At 39.3% G+C, this 17,104-nt stretch overlaps 1 protein-coding gene across 1 annotated transcript; it reads left to right on the forward strand.

Moving 5' to 3' along the window:
* Window positions 1–1,737: 1,737 nt before the first annotated feature.
* On the forward strand, window positions 1,738–16,691 carry ptpn1 (protein tyrosine phosphatase non-receptor type 1). Its single transcript, XM_014016216.1, has 10 exons — window positions 1,738–1,843; window positions 1,969–2,260; window positions 2,782–2,872; window positions 4,014–4,114; window positions 6,963–7,061; window positions 7,170–7,307; window positions 10,306–10,515; window positions 10,656–10,817; window positions 10,952–11,112; window positions 15,656–16,691. The coding sequence occupies exons 2-10, from the start codon at window positions 2,204–2,206 to the stop codon at window positions 15,921–15,923; spliced, it is 1,287 nt and encodes a 428-aa protein (XP_013871670.1). The 5' UTR covers window positions 1,738–1,843; window positions 1,969–2,203; the 3' UTR covers window positions 15,924–16,691.
* The last annotated feature ends 413 nt before the right edge of the window (window positions 16,692–17,104 follow it).

A 17,104-nucleotide genomic window follows, 5' to 3' on the forward strand; every position in this document is an offset into this window, starting at 1 on the left:
GATCTGTGTTTGATTACTCTGGCTTTCTCAAGGACCAGGATGTGTGACACAAAAATCTGAATTATGGAGCTGAAAGTGAAAGTAGTCACACTGAATTTTTAATGAACCAAAATACAGTTTCAAAGCAAATTAATTCAAATTCAAAACTTTAAATTCAGTTTCAAATTTAGTAAAATTTATTTTCAAACCAATGCATTCAATTTCAAATTATGCACMTTCAGATTCAATCTGAGCGATTCACATTCAGTTCCTGCTGGTTTGGGGTRAGGGTCAAGCTACAGAAATGAAYGGAAGTCAATACACGGCTCCAACAAGAATAGAAATACAAATGTGTGTGTTGCAGGGTTGATARTGTGATAGCTGCTTTTTCATGAAGAAACCTATTACTTTAGAGGTGATACCTAAAAGATAGGGGAACAAGCCAAAATGTTGTTGGACATTGCCGTCACTATCAATGAGGTCACCAAATTTGATGTCAACTTGAGATTTTTATGGTTTAGCAACTCTTGTGACTGCGGTTGAAAAGTGTGTTTCGGTTTTCATCAGGGTTTATTTATATCAAATTGTGTTTGTAATTTTTTGAAATACAAACACTGGATTGTTTCTGCTTTCGGTTCCTGCCAGCTGGGGTTGTCTTTATGATAGTGCAGCACATTGTTGAGGTTCATAACTGGCAAACAACCCTGAAGCTTGGAAAAATCATGGCTGTCATTATTGTTGTGTAAATCTTTACTCAATTATTTCTCACCAGATTCACTAAATGTTGTCAYTCATCACAGGTTTGCAGTCCAGAAACAAGGCTACGTTCACACTGCAGTTCTGTGATTTTCTCACAAAACATTTTAAGCATTTAAAGCTTGAAAACAGTAAAGTAAAGAAAATAAATGCATGGATTTATTCACTTATCACCAATTCACAACAGCTTTATTTCCTCCGCATGGTTTGATGAAGCCTAAAACTGGTACAACAGTTTTGATTGTTACTTTGTTAATTTAGATACCCTGATTTGATCTCTGTGCTCACTTGCATATAAAGGGGTGTTTCATCACTCCACAGATAAAGTTAGTTATCTATGTTTAAAGTAAAAGTAACCACACCTAATATAGTCATTTGGATCAAATTACAAACTAATCTAACAAAGTCCTGATCAGTCCGTAAGTGATTATAAAATATTTTTGCTTCACCTGATGTTATGCTCTGTCTGCGCAGGATGGGAGGCACTGAACAAGGAGGCTCACGGGCCTTCAGCTTCAAGCACAGCTTCAGAGTGGTCAAAGACAAGTCTGTTTTAACTGTTCAGAGGAGACATGGAGCTGCAGGTTGACAGGTTGAGTCGCAGCAAGAAAACCATCTCTAAGACCTCTGAATAAGAAAAAAGAGGCTTGTCTAGACCACGAAACACCACAAGTGGACCAGTGATGGAAAGGCGTTTGTGTTGACTGATGACTACAAATTTGAAATCTGCAGTGTCATTAGACTTGAGCTGCTTGAATTTCAAATTTAAAACAGGAAAAAAGAGGGTGTTCTAAAATCGTTAACTATATTTTTAATCATATAAATGCTACTTTAGTTATATTAAATCACTACAAGTAAAACTCAGACATTTTGACTTATAGAAATAGTGTGACTGATCGCTAAAATTGTGCTTTTTTTTATATGTTACAACGAACTGCCATACCGGGGCAGCTGCACTGATTGCTCAGATTGGACGTAAACAGACCCCTGCGTGAGCATACGTCAGTACGTACGTGCGCGCTCCGTAAAGCTAGACGCGTTTCTTTCCAGAAACAAGATGCCTCCCGCGCGCCCTMGCCTGTTGGTTTCTGCTGCTGATTTAGGAATGGTGAGATGCCTTTTCTCTACTAACAGAGTAACATTCCGGTCCTGAACGGTGTTGTGAACCATATCCAGATAACTCTCAGCACCGTTTTAGCTCTGAAAAACCACGTTGTGCTTTTTTTTTTTTAGCCACCCAAGGACAACAGCTACAGCGTGTAGGAGGAGCTAACGACGTGTTTCCGCTAAAGAGCAGGCCGAGACRGTGATCTATGCTGCCGCACTGAGAGTTACCAGCAACCGGACTGTCGGCAGCTACAGCAGAAAACTCTTAAAACTTACAAACAAGTTGTTTCATYACCGGGAAGCTGCGGTGTTTCGTACCGGGGTGGGGGAGAGGAACAGAGCGGCAGCTGGACTGTGAGCAATGGAAGCCGAGTTTTGGGAAATCGACGAAAAGGGGAGCTGGAACTCCGTTTATCAGGTAGGAAGTCTGGGCTCATCAAGGTGGAACATGAGCCGTAGGTGAAGCTGTCACTGTTTAGGACAGCTCGTGTTGACAGAGATGATCGGTTCGGTTCGGTTCGGTTCGGTTCATGCGGGTCGGACCTTTTCAGATGGTTCGTGCATCTGTCCCACCAGAGTGTGTGTCAACATTTTGTCTGATATGAGCATAAGTGCCTTCTTAATTCTTTTACTCATCTCAGAATTAAAACATTAGTTATTTCTTAATGTTAATCTGTGTTTTCCCCTTATTTTCRCAACTTGTGTGTTTTAATGTTCACGCTACACACAAACACACAAGCAGGCCAGTGTTTGTATATCAGTGGACAGATGCTTTTGACTTTTTCTGCAGAATGAAATTAAGGAAGGAAGTGCTCCCCTTCTCAAGTTTTTCCCACACGTGCTAAGATTCAGTTTTTTTCAGAAATKCAGCCTTCACACAGAAATAAACTTCAAACATGCTGTGTTATAATGAGTTATTTCTTTTCCTTTTTGTCGCAGGAGATTCGCCGGAAGTCGAGGGAATCATCCTGCAATGTGGCAAAATTACTTGAAAACAAGAATCGGAACCGTTACAGGGACGTCAGCCCCTGTGAGTTACTTCTTCACTTGTCCAAAAAAAACTCACATCTGAAACATGTTGGGATCACAGTCTGATAGGTCTCTAAACTTACAAAAATAAACTCAAACAAGCAACATCATCGGCCAGTCGGATTACGTAACAGTAGCTGTGTTTCCTTTGACCATGAAAATGCGCAAATTAGARTTTTGAAAATAAATTTGCTCAATGGAAACATGCCAATTTCGAAAAAACTTTATTTTTTCAACAAAATGTTTTTGCGCTAGGATGAGACGGTTTCTCGGCCGTATCGAAATTGGTGTTTCGCAAAACTGCAATGGAAACACTTCGCATCACTGGAGTCACGTGATCAACAACTGACTGTTTCTACTGGCGAAAAAGACAATAGAAAGTAGAAGTAGTAGTAAAATCACAGAAGTAGTAAAAGAAAGTAGTAAACTCACGACTACAATTTCCCAAAAACACAGCATACGTATCTGCTCCCAGGTATTAGGGGCTTGTCGCTCGAAAGCCTCGATAAGACGCCGACGTCTCCTCTGATGAGCGCTAGTGTCGTGGTAGCAGTTATGCTATGTGTTAAAATCCATTGCCGCCATGTTTGTAATGACTTATCGCGAGAACAAACGTATTCACACGTGACTTTAATAGCATTTCTTACTTAATCACTGCAATTGTGAAACTCTTTTTTTCAAACATTAACAGAATATCGACAAAGTTTTGTGCACATTTACAATGGATGCAGCTACATTCTGACCCCTCATTTATATTTGCAGAAACGCTCCTCTGTTCTCTGTTCATGTAAATAAATCTAAAGATTTTACATTTCATTTTTTAATGAAGTCAGAAACTTCACAGCTCAGCTTCAGTGCGATTTTTTTTTTTTTTAATTTTCACGCTGAATAAGCAATGCAAATTGTGTAGACACAGTTAGAAACAGTTACAGTTTTTCTTTTTAACATTAAAGAAGATGTGAAAATGAGGAACCTGAAACTTYGTGGGCTGTTTACATTTGTTTTCAAAGACCTTCAGCCGACACCAACGTGTACGTCTCAGTGCTGAGGGAGTGACGAGCTTTTAGTTTGATCAAAGTCACTCGTTTGTCATCATGTAAGAAAATATGAAAACCCTCTTCTTCTTTATTTCTCTCTCTCAGTTGACCACAGCAGAATACGCCTGCAGCTGGGTACAAATGACTACATTAATGCCAGCCTAATAACTGTTGAAGAGGCACAGAGAAACTATATTCTTACTCAGGTAAGCTGGTTGATTTTTTTTTTTAAATCTACGTTTTTTGTGTCACTGTAATACAGAAACATCCAGTTGACTTAATCCAGTAAAATCTCAATCTAAAATGGCTGTTTTGGAACAGTGTTCGGGATTATGCTATAATAATGTGGTTAAAAATATGTTCAGCATCTGTAATATTTACAAGCAGGAGTTGTAAYTGTCAACAAATGTGTTCTGAAGTGAAGGTATTGGCTGGAGCCTTAAACACAGGAAACAAAATGTACACGGCACAGAGTAAATAGCCTTGTGTTGGCTAGTGAGTGGAAACGAGCAGAAGTTGTTGCTGTTATCAAGACGAATATCCAAAGCAGGATCACACAGATGAGTTAAAGCTGAGGAAATGGAGGGGTTTCAAACACACAGGATGTTCTGATGACAAGTTCCAGGTTCGACAGAACGTGGTTAGGTAAGAAAGCTTTCAGTCCAAATGTTGGATGAATCTAGTTGTCAGGGCTCTATAGACGTGTTTACATCGTTTTTATGCGCATTTTAAAGTATCGCATTAAAAAGGGTGGATGGAAACAAAATAAAAAATAACCTTGATTTTCCAAAAGTTTTTACGCTCGCTGGAGATGGTTTTTGAATTTTCACAAAAAAGAGTTAACGTGTAAAAGAGTAGATGGAGACACATTTGCTGAATAAGTTCTGACGTAGCGAACATTTACCTCGATCAGCTGTTCCTGCTGTCCAGTGATTGTAGCGACTGCAGCAGGACCCTCCTCCCGCTGTTGGCATCTTCTCAGTTATTCCTGTAACACGAAGAGGATTACATTTCTCTTTCTATGTCTCCAGACAGCATGTAACATCACCAAAACTAGTTGATATGACAGAATTAGTACAACTTTCCTGATAGAAGCAACATGTTCCTGATAACCTCTCTACATAGTCCTGAGATATGTATCCCTGTGAGTTTGCAACGTCTACTTCCTGTTTACTACAGCCATGCACAACATTAACGTCTGATGTCATTACTTTGCATAGTCTGGTTGATTCACTCCAAGTCAGGTGATAGAAACACGTCTGATTCGCATATCTTTTTTTATGCAACATTTTACAAGTTYGCTCAAAATGCACATAAACATTGGATGGAAACACAGCTTATGTTTTGGTTTGTTCATCCCATAAACCAGGGGTTCCCCCAACCTGGGGGCGGGGTTCTGAAAATATCAATTAATTGTTTGTGTATAAAAATCACCAAAATGAGTCCATTTGAATAATTAACACTCTGTGTATCTCAGTTCTTCTTCCTTTTTTTTGTTTTCTCAACTAAAAGTATGTAATTGTTCACTTCATTCATTTATTATTTTATTAAAGAGATGAATGTTGATTGTGACCTCAGTTTGAAGAAACCGGCTGTCTCCCAATTCATGGGTTGCAGCTGACGTCGGCCGCATTTGTCCTCTGCTTACGTCACTCCCCTGCACTGTAGGCTGTCCCAATTTCTAGGTGCCTACACATGCGGCCAACAAATGTAGTTGACAAAACCCCGAAAACGGCAGCTGCGGCTGACGGTATCCCAGAATTCATTGTGCCGTCAGGAAATTAAACAGAAAAACAAAAGACTGCGAAGGATTTTTTTTTTTTTATTGTATGGCTGAGGTTTTTTTTTTTTTAATGACGGAGTTTGGAAATTTATCACGGGCCAAAAATGTAACTTGGCTGAAGAAACTTTAGTTGCAATGAGATGTTAAATAAAATGCAGTTACAAGTACCGATACTGGAGCTAAACCCAAATTATGAATGCTGTTTTTTTTTTTTAACTTGTAACTTTTTTTTTATAAAAACTGAATTGTGTGAAGTTATACTTTGAAAAAACAACTGAAGCGATATGATATTATAAAAAGTATATGTTTCCTGTAGACTAGTCCGACTCATTTCACAGCTGTTTATGCAGCCGACACGAGCAGCCTACGGCCCACGTCGACTGCAGCCACTGTCAGCYGCAGCCCTTGAATTGAGACACGGCCACACATTTTAACTCCAGCAGGACTGATGAGCTAACGGCTATCCAAATGTAGCCAGCAGCAGAGTGGTGCTGTCATCTTTCACTTTTAAAAAGTGAAATATCACTTCATGCCTTTTTTAAATAATCTTTGCATTGATGCAAATTTCTCAATGTACACTTATTCACATAGAATCTTGTAGTTATTTATTATATTTATATTATATATTAGTTATTTATATTTATTATATTCTGGGCAGCTGTGGTTCAGTGATACGGCAGCTGACTTGGGACCAGAAAGTTACAAGTTTGATTCCTCACCAAGCCCACATGTTGTGGTCTTGATCAAAATACCCAATCCCCAACTGCTCCCTGAAAACTCATGTAGCTGCCCACTGCTCCACCTGGGTGTATCTCGTGATGACAGCACATTTTTATTACACATTATTATTCTGAAGCAGCGTAGAGTCCTTCTGACAGTAATATTGCAATATTTCCACTGAAATAATCGTAGTGAGAAACTGATGGAAGTGTAAAAGTTTATGCAACAGAGTTCGCAAGAACCGTTTTGAAATTTTTGAGATTTGAGTCGACTGGTCTTTGAGTGTGTTCAAACTAACCATCCTGTTSAAGTTAAACTCTTTCACCAAACTGAGGTACAGCAGGTAAGATATTAATTCTTCATAACTTCTCACAGAACCCCATTTCAAAATGACTGAAATGCCTTCATGGTTAGAGYGAGATTGCAATTGACAATGCACTTCTCTTTAAGCTAACTAAAATAGGTACAATTATGAAACATTACTAATGTGATGTGTTATATGAAGAATAAAACCAAGTGTTTTTAAAGAACCTGTTGTCATTTATTTTTAGGGCCCCCTTCCAAACACATGTGGCCATTTTTGGGAGATGGTGTGGGAGCAGAGGACCCGCGGTGTGGTGATGCTGAACCGAGTCATAGAGAAAGGATCCGTAAGCATTTGATTCATCTGTCAATATCATGTCTCTTACCCAGAAATCTCACTGCCTTTCCTTTTTTTAATATTACTCTGTGTAACACAAATCGTGTTTTGTTTCTAGATTAAATGTGCTCAGTATTGGCCACAGAGAGAGGAAAAAGAAGCAGTGTTTGAAGACACAAACTTCAAGGTTAATCTTGTCTCAGAGGACATCAAATCTTACTACACAGTCCGACAACTGGAGCTGGAAAATCTGTCTGTAAGTCGTCCTGTTTTAYATTTGAACAACTATTCATTGTTGCACGCTGAGTGTCTGTGGAYCCTAAAGTTAAATGTTAGAATAAAAGTCCCACACAGAAACTACGCAAATAGCTTCTCTAACATAAAACAAGCTAGTTATTAGACAGAATAAATATACTTTATACATATTGTAAACTGTGCCTACACTGTTTTTTATCAGACAAGTGAAATGAAGGAATGAAAAACTAATAATATGGAATTTAACAATTTATTAGACAAACGTTCTTATTGCAACATTTTAAAATAATTACACACATCAACATGAAATCATGCAATTTATTCTCCACAATTTTTAATGTCAGTAACTGATCCCAAATCCTGTCAGGCCTCCTGTTTTTCTTTTCGAACTTGGTCGCTTTAAATGGTTGCTGCTGCGGTGTGAACTGATTTATTTCACAGTTGGCAGCAAAGTTTGTACTTTAGTGTTTTATACGCCTTAAGTGTCGTATTATGTTACGGCCTGAGTCGTATCTTCTCGTTTGTTCTTCAGCGCTTTCCTTGCGAGCTAAACTCTTACTAAACTCTTACAACTTTCTAAAGAATTTGATGTACGGTGGTGGGAAGCAGGTGCGGCCGGTCCATAAGGGCGTCCCACCTAAACAAAATTCAWTCACCCAACAAAGTAGTTCCTCCTAATAAATGACGCAAACTGGTCATTTACTTAGCTCKCCATGTATTKTTTTTKTGTAACGCTTTTGACAATTTTAAATGGAATTTAAAATGGGTTTTAGCGATTCCTTCTCAGTTTTGTACGTGTTTACAGTCATAGGGTGGTACAATCCGATGCCCTGTGTTTCAGTGGATTTATCATGTTAATATACTCCCCCTGTCTGCACTAATAAATACTATCAGCTCCTCCAAATAGAGTCTCATTGGGGCATTAATAATTACGCCCTATGGATACTTTCTGTTGGTATTAGCGCGTGTGCTGATACAAAGAGGAGACCCACCAATAACCAAATACAGGAATAGCGTTCCAACAGGTTTTGTCCATCAGAGGAGATATTCTGGTTAAAAATGTATTTGGAGCAGACAGAACAAGCCTGAACAGAACACTGAAAACTGAGGACATAAAATAAATAAAAAACTGGACTTTTTGCCAAGAAGGAAGGACTGTTTTTAACCTAATCTGTGGGGACTGATTGCTACTGTGCCATAGACATCCATAGACGCCCTATTGGAAGTTAAACGGCATAACCATGTCGCCGCCATATTGGAGGTGGCAGAGAGGAGAAAGCATAATGCCTCATAGTTGTGCGGCTTGGAAATATTCTAACACTTCAAATGTCCAAACAAAATAAGACGGAATTACCTTTCACATGAAGGGCTTAACACTTACTATAGATTGTATTTAAGCCATAGTCTGCACGATTTTCACCATTTAACATTGTTTTGGGAGAGTAAACTTGTCAACAAAAATAATATGGTTTATGGTTTCCTGCTCACATTTCATTACTATGGCATTTACTTTAGACTGCACACAGTATTAGATGGGGGAAAAAAGAAAAAAAATATTAGGGGTGCAACGATACAGGAAATTCACGGTTCGGTTCGATACTTTAGTCTCACGGTTTGATATTTTTTCGATACAAAAAAGAGAAATTTCCATGCCCCTTTTAACTTGTAATTTATTTTAAAATTACATTTGTTTAACCACAAAAGTACAGTTTTTAAATTAAATGTTGCTGAAACAGCAAGTTTGTCAGTGGATCTGCGCTCAAAAATGCAGCCTAGGTGGAGTAGTTGAACACAGATCCACTGATCCTTCAACACAGAGCATCTTCAGGAGACATGTTGATAAAGTAATTTTGTTAAATCTGTATTGTTCCATACAACACTGTGTGATACGGTTCGGTACGGGTACATGTATTGTTGCACCCCTAATATATAAATAAACATATGTAGAGTAAAGATGCATAGTTCTCTGTTTTGTTTTGCCTTTTTTTTGTACTTTAGAATTAGTATTTAATTTCCTTAATCTGGATCATTATTGCAGAATTATCACTAAAAATTAAACTAGAAATCCAATCCAAATCTGAATTTTACCCACAATTAAAATAAAAAAAATGTTCAGGTGGGAGCAGATGTCTCTGATTAAATATTAGACTGGACTCTTTAGGAGACACAATCTGTTGGGGGGGGGTAAAAGATGACAAATGACTGACTGAAGGCCCTGTTACACTATAACTTATGCCAACTTATGAACATTTTAAAGACATCTACATTGAAGATGGAAGTGAAAAAATCAACAGGAAGCTTCTTTTTGGCGTGTACATAATATAATTCAAAGAAATTGATCAAATATATAATTAATTAGCAATTTAGACATAAAAAAGTTTCATAAGTTGTCTAGTGTGACAGGGCCTTCAATAAGTAATGTTCATTATTTTCAAAATGGACTTTGATATGTGGAATTAATGTCCGCCCCAATGATTGTGCTGGTGGGAAGTATTATTCTTATTCTTTCTTACTGGAGGCTGCAGTAAGAATTTCTCTACATTTCATATGCAGAAAACTTCTTGTCATCTCAACTCTTAAACCCTTAAAGAATAAAAGTGTGAAGTTTTAACATGGTTAAAGAAAAATGTATTTATATCCCTTCAGATGTTTATTGCTCTTGTTTTTGTGCCTTTGCTGTTAAACTACACAACGAATCGCCTCTAGTTTCTTACTTTCCTACGTAAAACATTTTTTCCCGATAGTGATAGCAGAACTGAAACACATTTTCATTTCTTAACTTCAACAATCGTGTCGTCTCAGTTTCAGGTTTGCTGATATTGTCTCTTTTCTGTTGTTTTCCATCATTTGTGTTCAAAGTATCTTTTGTATGTATTTTTTAACATAATCTACTATGTGCCTTTACATTTTTCTTCATTGTTTTGCAGTTGCAGACCTTTATTTTTAACACCTTCTGCTCTTGCATGTCCTTCTGTTTTCACTTTGAACCGTTCCTGCAGACTCAGGAGACACGTGAGATTTTACATTTTCACTACACCACCTGGCCTGACTTTGGAGTCCCAGAGTCTCCCGCCTCCTTCCTCAACTTCTTGTTCAAAGTGCGAGAGTCGGGCTGCTTGAATTCAGAACATGGACCAGTGGTGGTGCACTGCAGCGCTGGGATCGGACGCTCGGGGACCTTCTGTCTTGTGGACACCTGCCTCCTACTGGTTCGTACAGAAATAATCCACTTGTTCTGATGATCGTGTGCACGTAATCAGCCCACGCTTTCAGTGGAGGAACAAGAAGTAAAATCTGTATAATTTAGAGTTTAAATGGTTTTTTTTTTATTTTTTTTTGTTACATTTAGATGTCTATTCGTAAAGACCCGTCTTCGGTTCGTATTCGTGACGTTCTACTGGAGATGCGAAACTATCGTATGGGTTTGATCCAAACTGCAGATCAGCTTCGCTTCTCTTACCTTGCTGTCATTGAAGGTGCCAAGTACATCAAAGGAGACACATCCCTGCAGGCAAGTTCCTCCTCTCTTCTCAGGTTACATCTGGTGCATCGTTTCTCAGATTAAGAGACTTTTTAGGCATTTCATGCTAAAAGATATAAAAGTAAATAGTGCTCTTTAATAAAAAAAACAAACTTTTTCTTAAGGAGTCATGGAAAGAGCTCTCAAATGAGGAAGATGATCCTCCGGAGCTCACCCCTCCCCCACCTCTCCCTCCTCCCAGAGACCCTTACAATGGCAACATGGAGCCATTTTTTTTCTCCGATGAGGAGGAGCTCATCCAGTGGATGGACATTTCCAGTCTGGGGTGAGCATCCAAACAATGGGTTTGGGTTTATTTTAGCATTTAGTTCAAACTTATATGAAACAAATATTAGGGGAATGCAAGCAAGAAGAAAGTAGGTTTTACAATGTGCTGAATCACTATCAGCTGCTGGTGGGGACGTTTGGATAAATAAAACAAAGAGGTCATCAATCACAACAAGTGTTAATGCCACTGAAGGTGAACACATTACTGCAAGGAAGTATAAATATCTGTAATCATCATATTAGAATGGAACTCATCAGAATGTGATGTTATAAAACACTGCATGTTAATTGTTTTACATTTACAAAGCACTTTTGAACTTTTCAGGGCATCATAAAATTCAAGTCACAAACATTTCAAGAGCGAGGAGACAAAACTAAAACTGCTGACAAATTTTCAAACTGCTTGAGCTTAAACTCACCAGCTTCTTTTATTCATCAGGTGACAAGAAAACTGCCTGAATTCTTGCAATTAAGTATCAGTACAACATTCAAACAAAGTGATGGTTCAGATCTGTGTAAAGGTAATGAACAGGAAAATATAATCTTGAATGATTATAGTTTGTAGAAATCGTTTTAATCCTGACAAAGACAAAAACAACTTGACAAACAGACACGAGTTAAAATACAAACAATTCGTGTGTCTAATACGACCCCCTCACTTTTGTGGATGATTGTTACATGTTTTGCATCATACGCACATAAATAGAGTAATTCCTCCCTCTGTCTTCCCACAGCACTCCCACTGTAACACATGTTGTGCATAGCTAAAGGCCCTGTCACACTATAACATTTTCACCAATCAAATGGAGCCTGAGAAATTTATTGGTTTGCTTATATACTGATTTTAATTACACTACACATGGTATATTCTTATTATTAGGAGAACAGTAATATCTGTTAAATGCGAGTATTTTGTTTGACTTGATGATTTTATGTAGATGCGTGCCTGAACACAGATTCAACACATAACTGAACCGTTAATCTTCATTAGGTCAGAAAATATTGTCTGAGGACATGACTCAAGCAATGTGAGGGACCCCCATCCTGATGATGTAATGAAATAGGCGGAGTCATGTCCTATTGAACTGACTTCAGGAAATACGGCGCCTGAACGCAGACCAATAAACTGCCTCCAGACCGAGCAGCTCTGTGTGCGTTATATGAACTTTTTCACATTCAATTTCCATGCATTGGTACATTTTCTATGTGGTTCAAGCACATAAAATGGTAAACAAACACGCTTAACAATTTTCTTTGAAGCCCTTCATGTACTTGGTGAATTGGATGGATCTCTCCATATTAAAAAAAAATTCAGACTTGAATGGAAATGAGATGTTTTTAGGTTGTTTTTTGGCTTTGAACCCAGAGCAGAAAGACACCAACACTACATAATTATGTATTTGTTCATTTATCGCAAGTCATATCGTCATCACAATATTAAGTACAGTTATAATTGCACATCGCAGGTTTTCCTAATATCGTGCAGCCCTAATATCAGATGTTGGAAGAGAGGCTCATGTTGTGAGATCTAGTTTATTCTCCTTGTTAACCACAGAGATGGAAAGAAAATATAGACATTTGTGGCATGTTCGTGTCCTCAATAGGACCAGCTGTCCATCTTGCTAATATAACAGGCTTTTAGGAGTGGGCCATTGTCAGTGAAATGACATCAGAAGTTGATCATGTGCTGTCCTGCAGAAACAAACACGCCCACAAAGTTCTGAGCAGTCTCACAATGTGAGCAGTCGGGCGGCATTGTACAAGACAGGGTGTCAGTGGGAGGTAATGGACAGAAGCTGTGCAATTTTAATTACACAAGCTGTAAGCAAGATGTAAGTAAGTAAAGTTTTATTTATAAAGCGCCTTTCACAGAAATATATTCACAAGGTGCTGTACAGTCATTAACAGTATAAAATGGTGGAAAGAATAAAATGTAACAGAAAAACATAATTAAACATAAGCAACAAAAATTGAAACATCAAATCAAGAAATTAATTTGATTAATTTGTAAATCAAACAAGGTCAATGCAGGTCAAAATATACAGTAATACACAAAAACATAATGAATGCGGGAGAGAAAATATGGTGTAAAGTTCAATAATAAAGAAAACAGATTGGCGAAACATTTACAACGGAGGTAGGCTGGCAGTAATGGTGAAAYGGTTAGCTAAACGCTTCAGAGAAAAAGTGAGTTTTTAGGAGAGTCTTGAAAGAGACAATGTTATCAAGGGAGCGCAGATTAAAAGGGAGTTCATTCCAGAGCCTGGGGACCACAGAGGAGAAGGCACGGTCACCACGGGTCTTGAAGCGAGTGAGGGGAACCATAATGAGATGTTGATCCTGTGAGCGGAGGTCTTGTCTGGGGTTGTAAGGGGAAATGAGACTTAATGTATTCTGGGGCTTGGCCATGAAGAGCTCTGAAGGATGAGGACCAGGATTTTGAATCAGATTCTGAATTGAACTGGAAGCCAGTGAAGATCTGCTAGGATCGTGGAGATGTGGGTTTGGGTTAGGAGTCTTGCTGCCGAGTTTTGGACAAGCTGAAGACGATTTAACTGTTTCTGGTTAAGACAGGTGAACAAGCTCTTACAATTGTCTAAGCGGGTAGAAATGAAGGCATGAATTACCATTTCCAAGTCTGAAATGGACAGCAGGGGCCAGAGTTTAGAGATATTATGGAGCTGAAAATAGCAAGTGGAAACCAAGTTCTTTTTGTGTTTATCTAGTGACAGATCTGAGTCAAGATTTACTCCCAGGTTGCGCACAATCTGCTTAACAGTTGAACTCAAAGAGCCGAGATTTTCTTTTATCTTTTATCAGCCTTAAGTAGGTATCAAGACAATCAAACGATCAGCTAATTTAAAACTTCATTTGCGCTGGCATCAGAGAGCACACAGTCTGTTACTGTCTTGATCTGTTTGAAATGTAAACGTTCAAAGTGACTGGCGGCTGGTTGCTTTAACAGCTTGATGAGGACAGCAATGTTGGGTACTCTGCATAGGAAATATTGTTTAAATGTAGTTTTTTGTTTCTTTCTGGGCCAGGCTGATGATTTAGGTTGCCAACTTGATCTTTCTTAGAATTAATTTAAATATAAGCATGAAAAGCTGTCATTAGACAAAGATAAGATAAAACTTTATTGATCCCACAGTGGGGAAATTTGCATATTACATCAGCTCAAAACAGGACAGGGTGAGATAGAATAAAGATAAGTTAAAGAAAAACAAAAAGCACTATACTCGTGATATATAACAATGTACATATGCCTAGTACAGTAAATAAATGAATGTATATGAAGTTGTATATTAGTGGTGGCAGTGTAGGTGAACTGTCCAAGTGACTGATAACAACATGATGTGTTATACAGTCTAACTGCAGTTAGAATGAATGACCTATGGAAGCGCTCCGTACTGCAGCGAGGATGTTTAAGTCTCTGACTGAAGGAGCTGCTCAGCCCCCCCACGGTTTCATGCAGAGGGTGGTGGGGGTTGTCCATGATGGCTGTCAGCTTTGCCAACATCCTCCTCTCACCCACCACAACCACAGGCTCCAGAGGACATCCCAGCGCAGAGCTTGACCTCCGTATCAGTTTGTCCATCCTGTTCCTGTCCCTTTCGGTACATCTAGCCCCMCAGCAGACCAATTCATAGAAAAGGGTAGATGCTACCACCATGTCATAGAATGTCTTCAACAGAGTACTGCAGACACCGAAGGACCTCAGTCTCCTCAGTAGGTGGAGTTGACTCTGGCCCTTCTTATACAGGACATCTGTGTTCGTAGTCCAGTCCAGCTTGTTGTTGAGGTGAACACCCAGGTACTTGTAAGAGTCCACTGTCTCAATGTCTTTTCCCTGGATGTTCACCAGTGCTGTAGGGGGTGACCTCCTGAGGTCTATGACCATCTCCTTCGTCTTGCTGCCATTGACTTGGAGAGCATTGGTCTCACAACCAGCCAACAAAGTCACTGATGACCCCCCTGTATTCCTCATCATTCCCGTCTGATACGCATCCAATGATGGCAGTATCATCCGAGAACTTCTGAAGGTGGCAGTGGTCCGAGTTGTACCTGAAGTMTGACGTGTACAGACTGAACAGACGGGGTGAGAGGACCGTGCCCTGTGGTGCCCCCTGTGCTGCAGACTACTGCATCAGACACACAGTCGCAGAGCCTCACATTCTGTGGCCTGTTGGCGAGGCCACACTATGTGAGGATCCGCAAAGCAGTCTGTGATCAGTTTTCTCATCTGTTTAAGTAAATTCTTCTGTAAATGATTTTTTTTAAAGGAAGTACCCATTTAAAAAGTTGCTTAGCTTTCACCGGGTTCTTTGACCAGCAAACTCAATCTTCTCATGACATTTAATAAATTACAGGGAGTTTTTATTTAAAATCTAATCATGACTAAATTAGAATGTAAATGTTTGTCCATGTTTTAAATATTTAAATTAAACTTTATTAATCATCTAACATTTTTAGTTGCCATGATCTGTATCAAACCACACTGTCCCAATGTCAAACTTTAATTTGACATTGTCTTCACTTAGGTTCTCACAAGACGAGACAGAGCTGCGTAAGAGGATCGTAGATGTCCCTGAGCCGCCTCCTGACGAGGCTGATCAGCTGGATGGGCACGTGGGAAAACCAAGTCCTATTTCCACAGGTCTGAACAAACCCCAGCAGGAGGAGCTGGAGTTGTCTGAGGAGGAGCAGCCGAAGGAGAGCTCGGCTTGGTCCCCACTCATGGTTAACGTCTGCCTGTGCACAGCGCTGGCGGTCAGCGCTTACGTTTGTTACCGAGCCTATTTCCACTGATGTCTGTCCTTCCTCTTCCTGTTTTTTTTTTCTTTCTCTTTTTTTTCTTTTTAAGATCAACAATGTTGCAAAGTGGACTTGGCTGACGAATCAGCCTGCAAGCGAGACACGTTTAGGTTCATCAGTTCTAATTTTGTAAACACAGTGAGAGAGCGGTGTTTGGCTGCCAATCATGACCCAAACATTGTGTCTGTTTGCCATCTTGGATGCTCAGGGCTTCAGTATTTCAGGTGCCACATCCGACTGAATAATGGACTGAACAGAAAACACACAATCCAAACCTGCAAAAAGAAACGAGTTTGCATCAAAGCTGCTGCTCTGTGAACCAGGATGAAAGCCCCCTCTGCCCATTTTTATATGCATCTACTTTCTTATTTACCAAAACGACAGTTTTGAATGTGTTTTTACATTATTTTGTTTTTTTCCTACTCAGCTCATGTGTCCAGTAGGATTTGACTTATTTTTCTATTTGATTACATAAATGGTTTGACTGATTTTGTTTTTTTAGGAAGCCAGTCTGAAAACATGCCAGTCATGGAGAATTTTGATTATCTTTTATTATGGGTCAAAATAAAACCCAACAATTAAAAGGGAGAGTTAAAAAAAAAAGAAAAGAAAATGATAATGTGCCCGTTGATTGCATGCAGATGTGGGCAGTTGTCTGTCCACATTAGTCGCCTGTGTTTGGCTGGTTGAGTGTGTGTTTTGTGTATCTGTACATTTGCATATCTACTCATGTCTGCTCAGAGAGAAATATAGACGCAGCTTTTCCAGAACCGTGAGASGTAGACGGAGCGCCTCTTTGGAGTCCCTCTGTGTATTCTCACCCTGATAACTCGACATCGACGCGTGCCGCCATCTCCAGTTGCTCAAATTCTTGAGACTGGTTAGAACGCCTGGCGTTAGTTACTGTACTCGGTTACAGTAGAGGAACACGTGTAACTTAACCTAAAGGCAGCTGATACACATCGTAAAGCAAGTCAAAGGTGTTCAGTCCACCTGAATGCCAGCAAAACAGTCCGGGACACAAAGTAGCTCACAACCAATGCTATTTGCTAGCAATAATTCTTAAAAAAATGGAAGAAAGTCTGTGATGTGGCGTCTTTTTACATGATCAGGCTCTGAGTTTGAGTTTGGGACCAGGGATACCGAACAAACCAAAAATCAAACACCAGCACAGG

The sequence above is a fragment of the Austrofundulus limnaeus genome, unplaced genomic scaffold, assembly GCF_001266775.1.
Source record: "Austrofundulus limnaeus strain Quisiro unplaced genomic scaffold, Austrofundulus_limnaeus-1.0 Scaffold141, whole genome shotgun sequence".
Classification (NCBI taxonomy): Eukaryota; Metazoa; Chordata; class Actinopteri; order Cyprinodontiformes; family Rivulidae; genus Austrofundulus; species Austrofundulus limnaeus.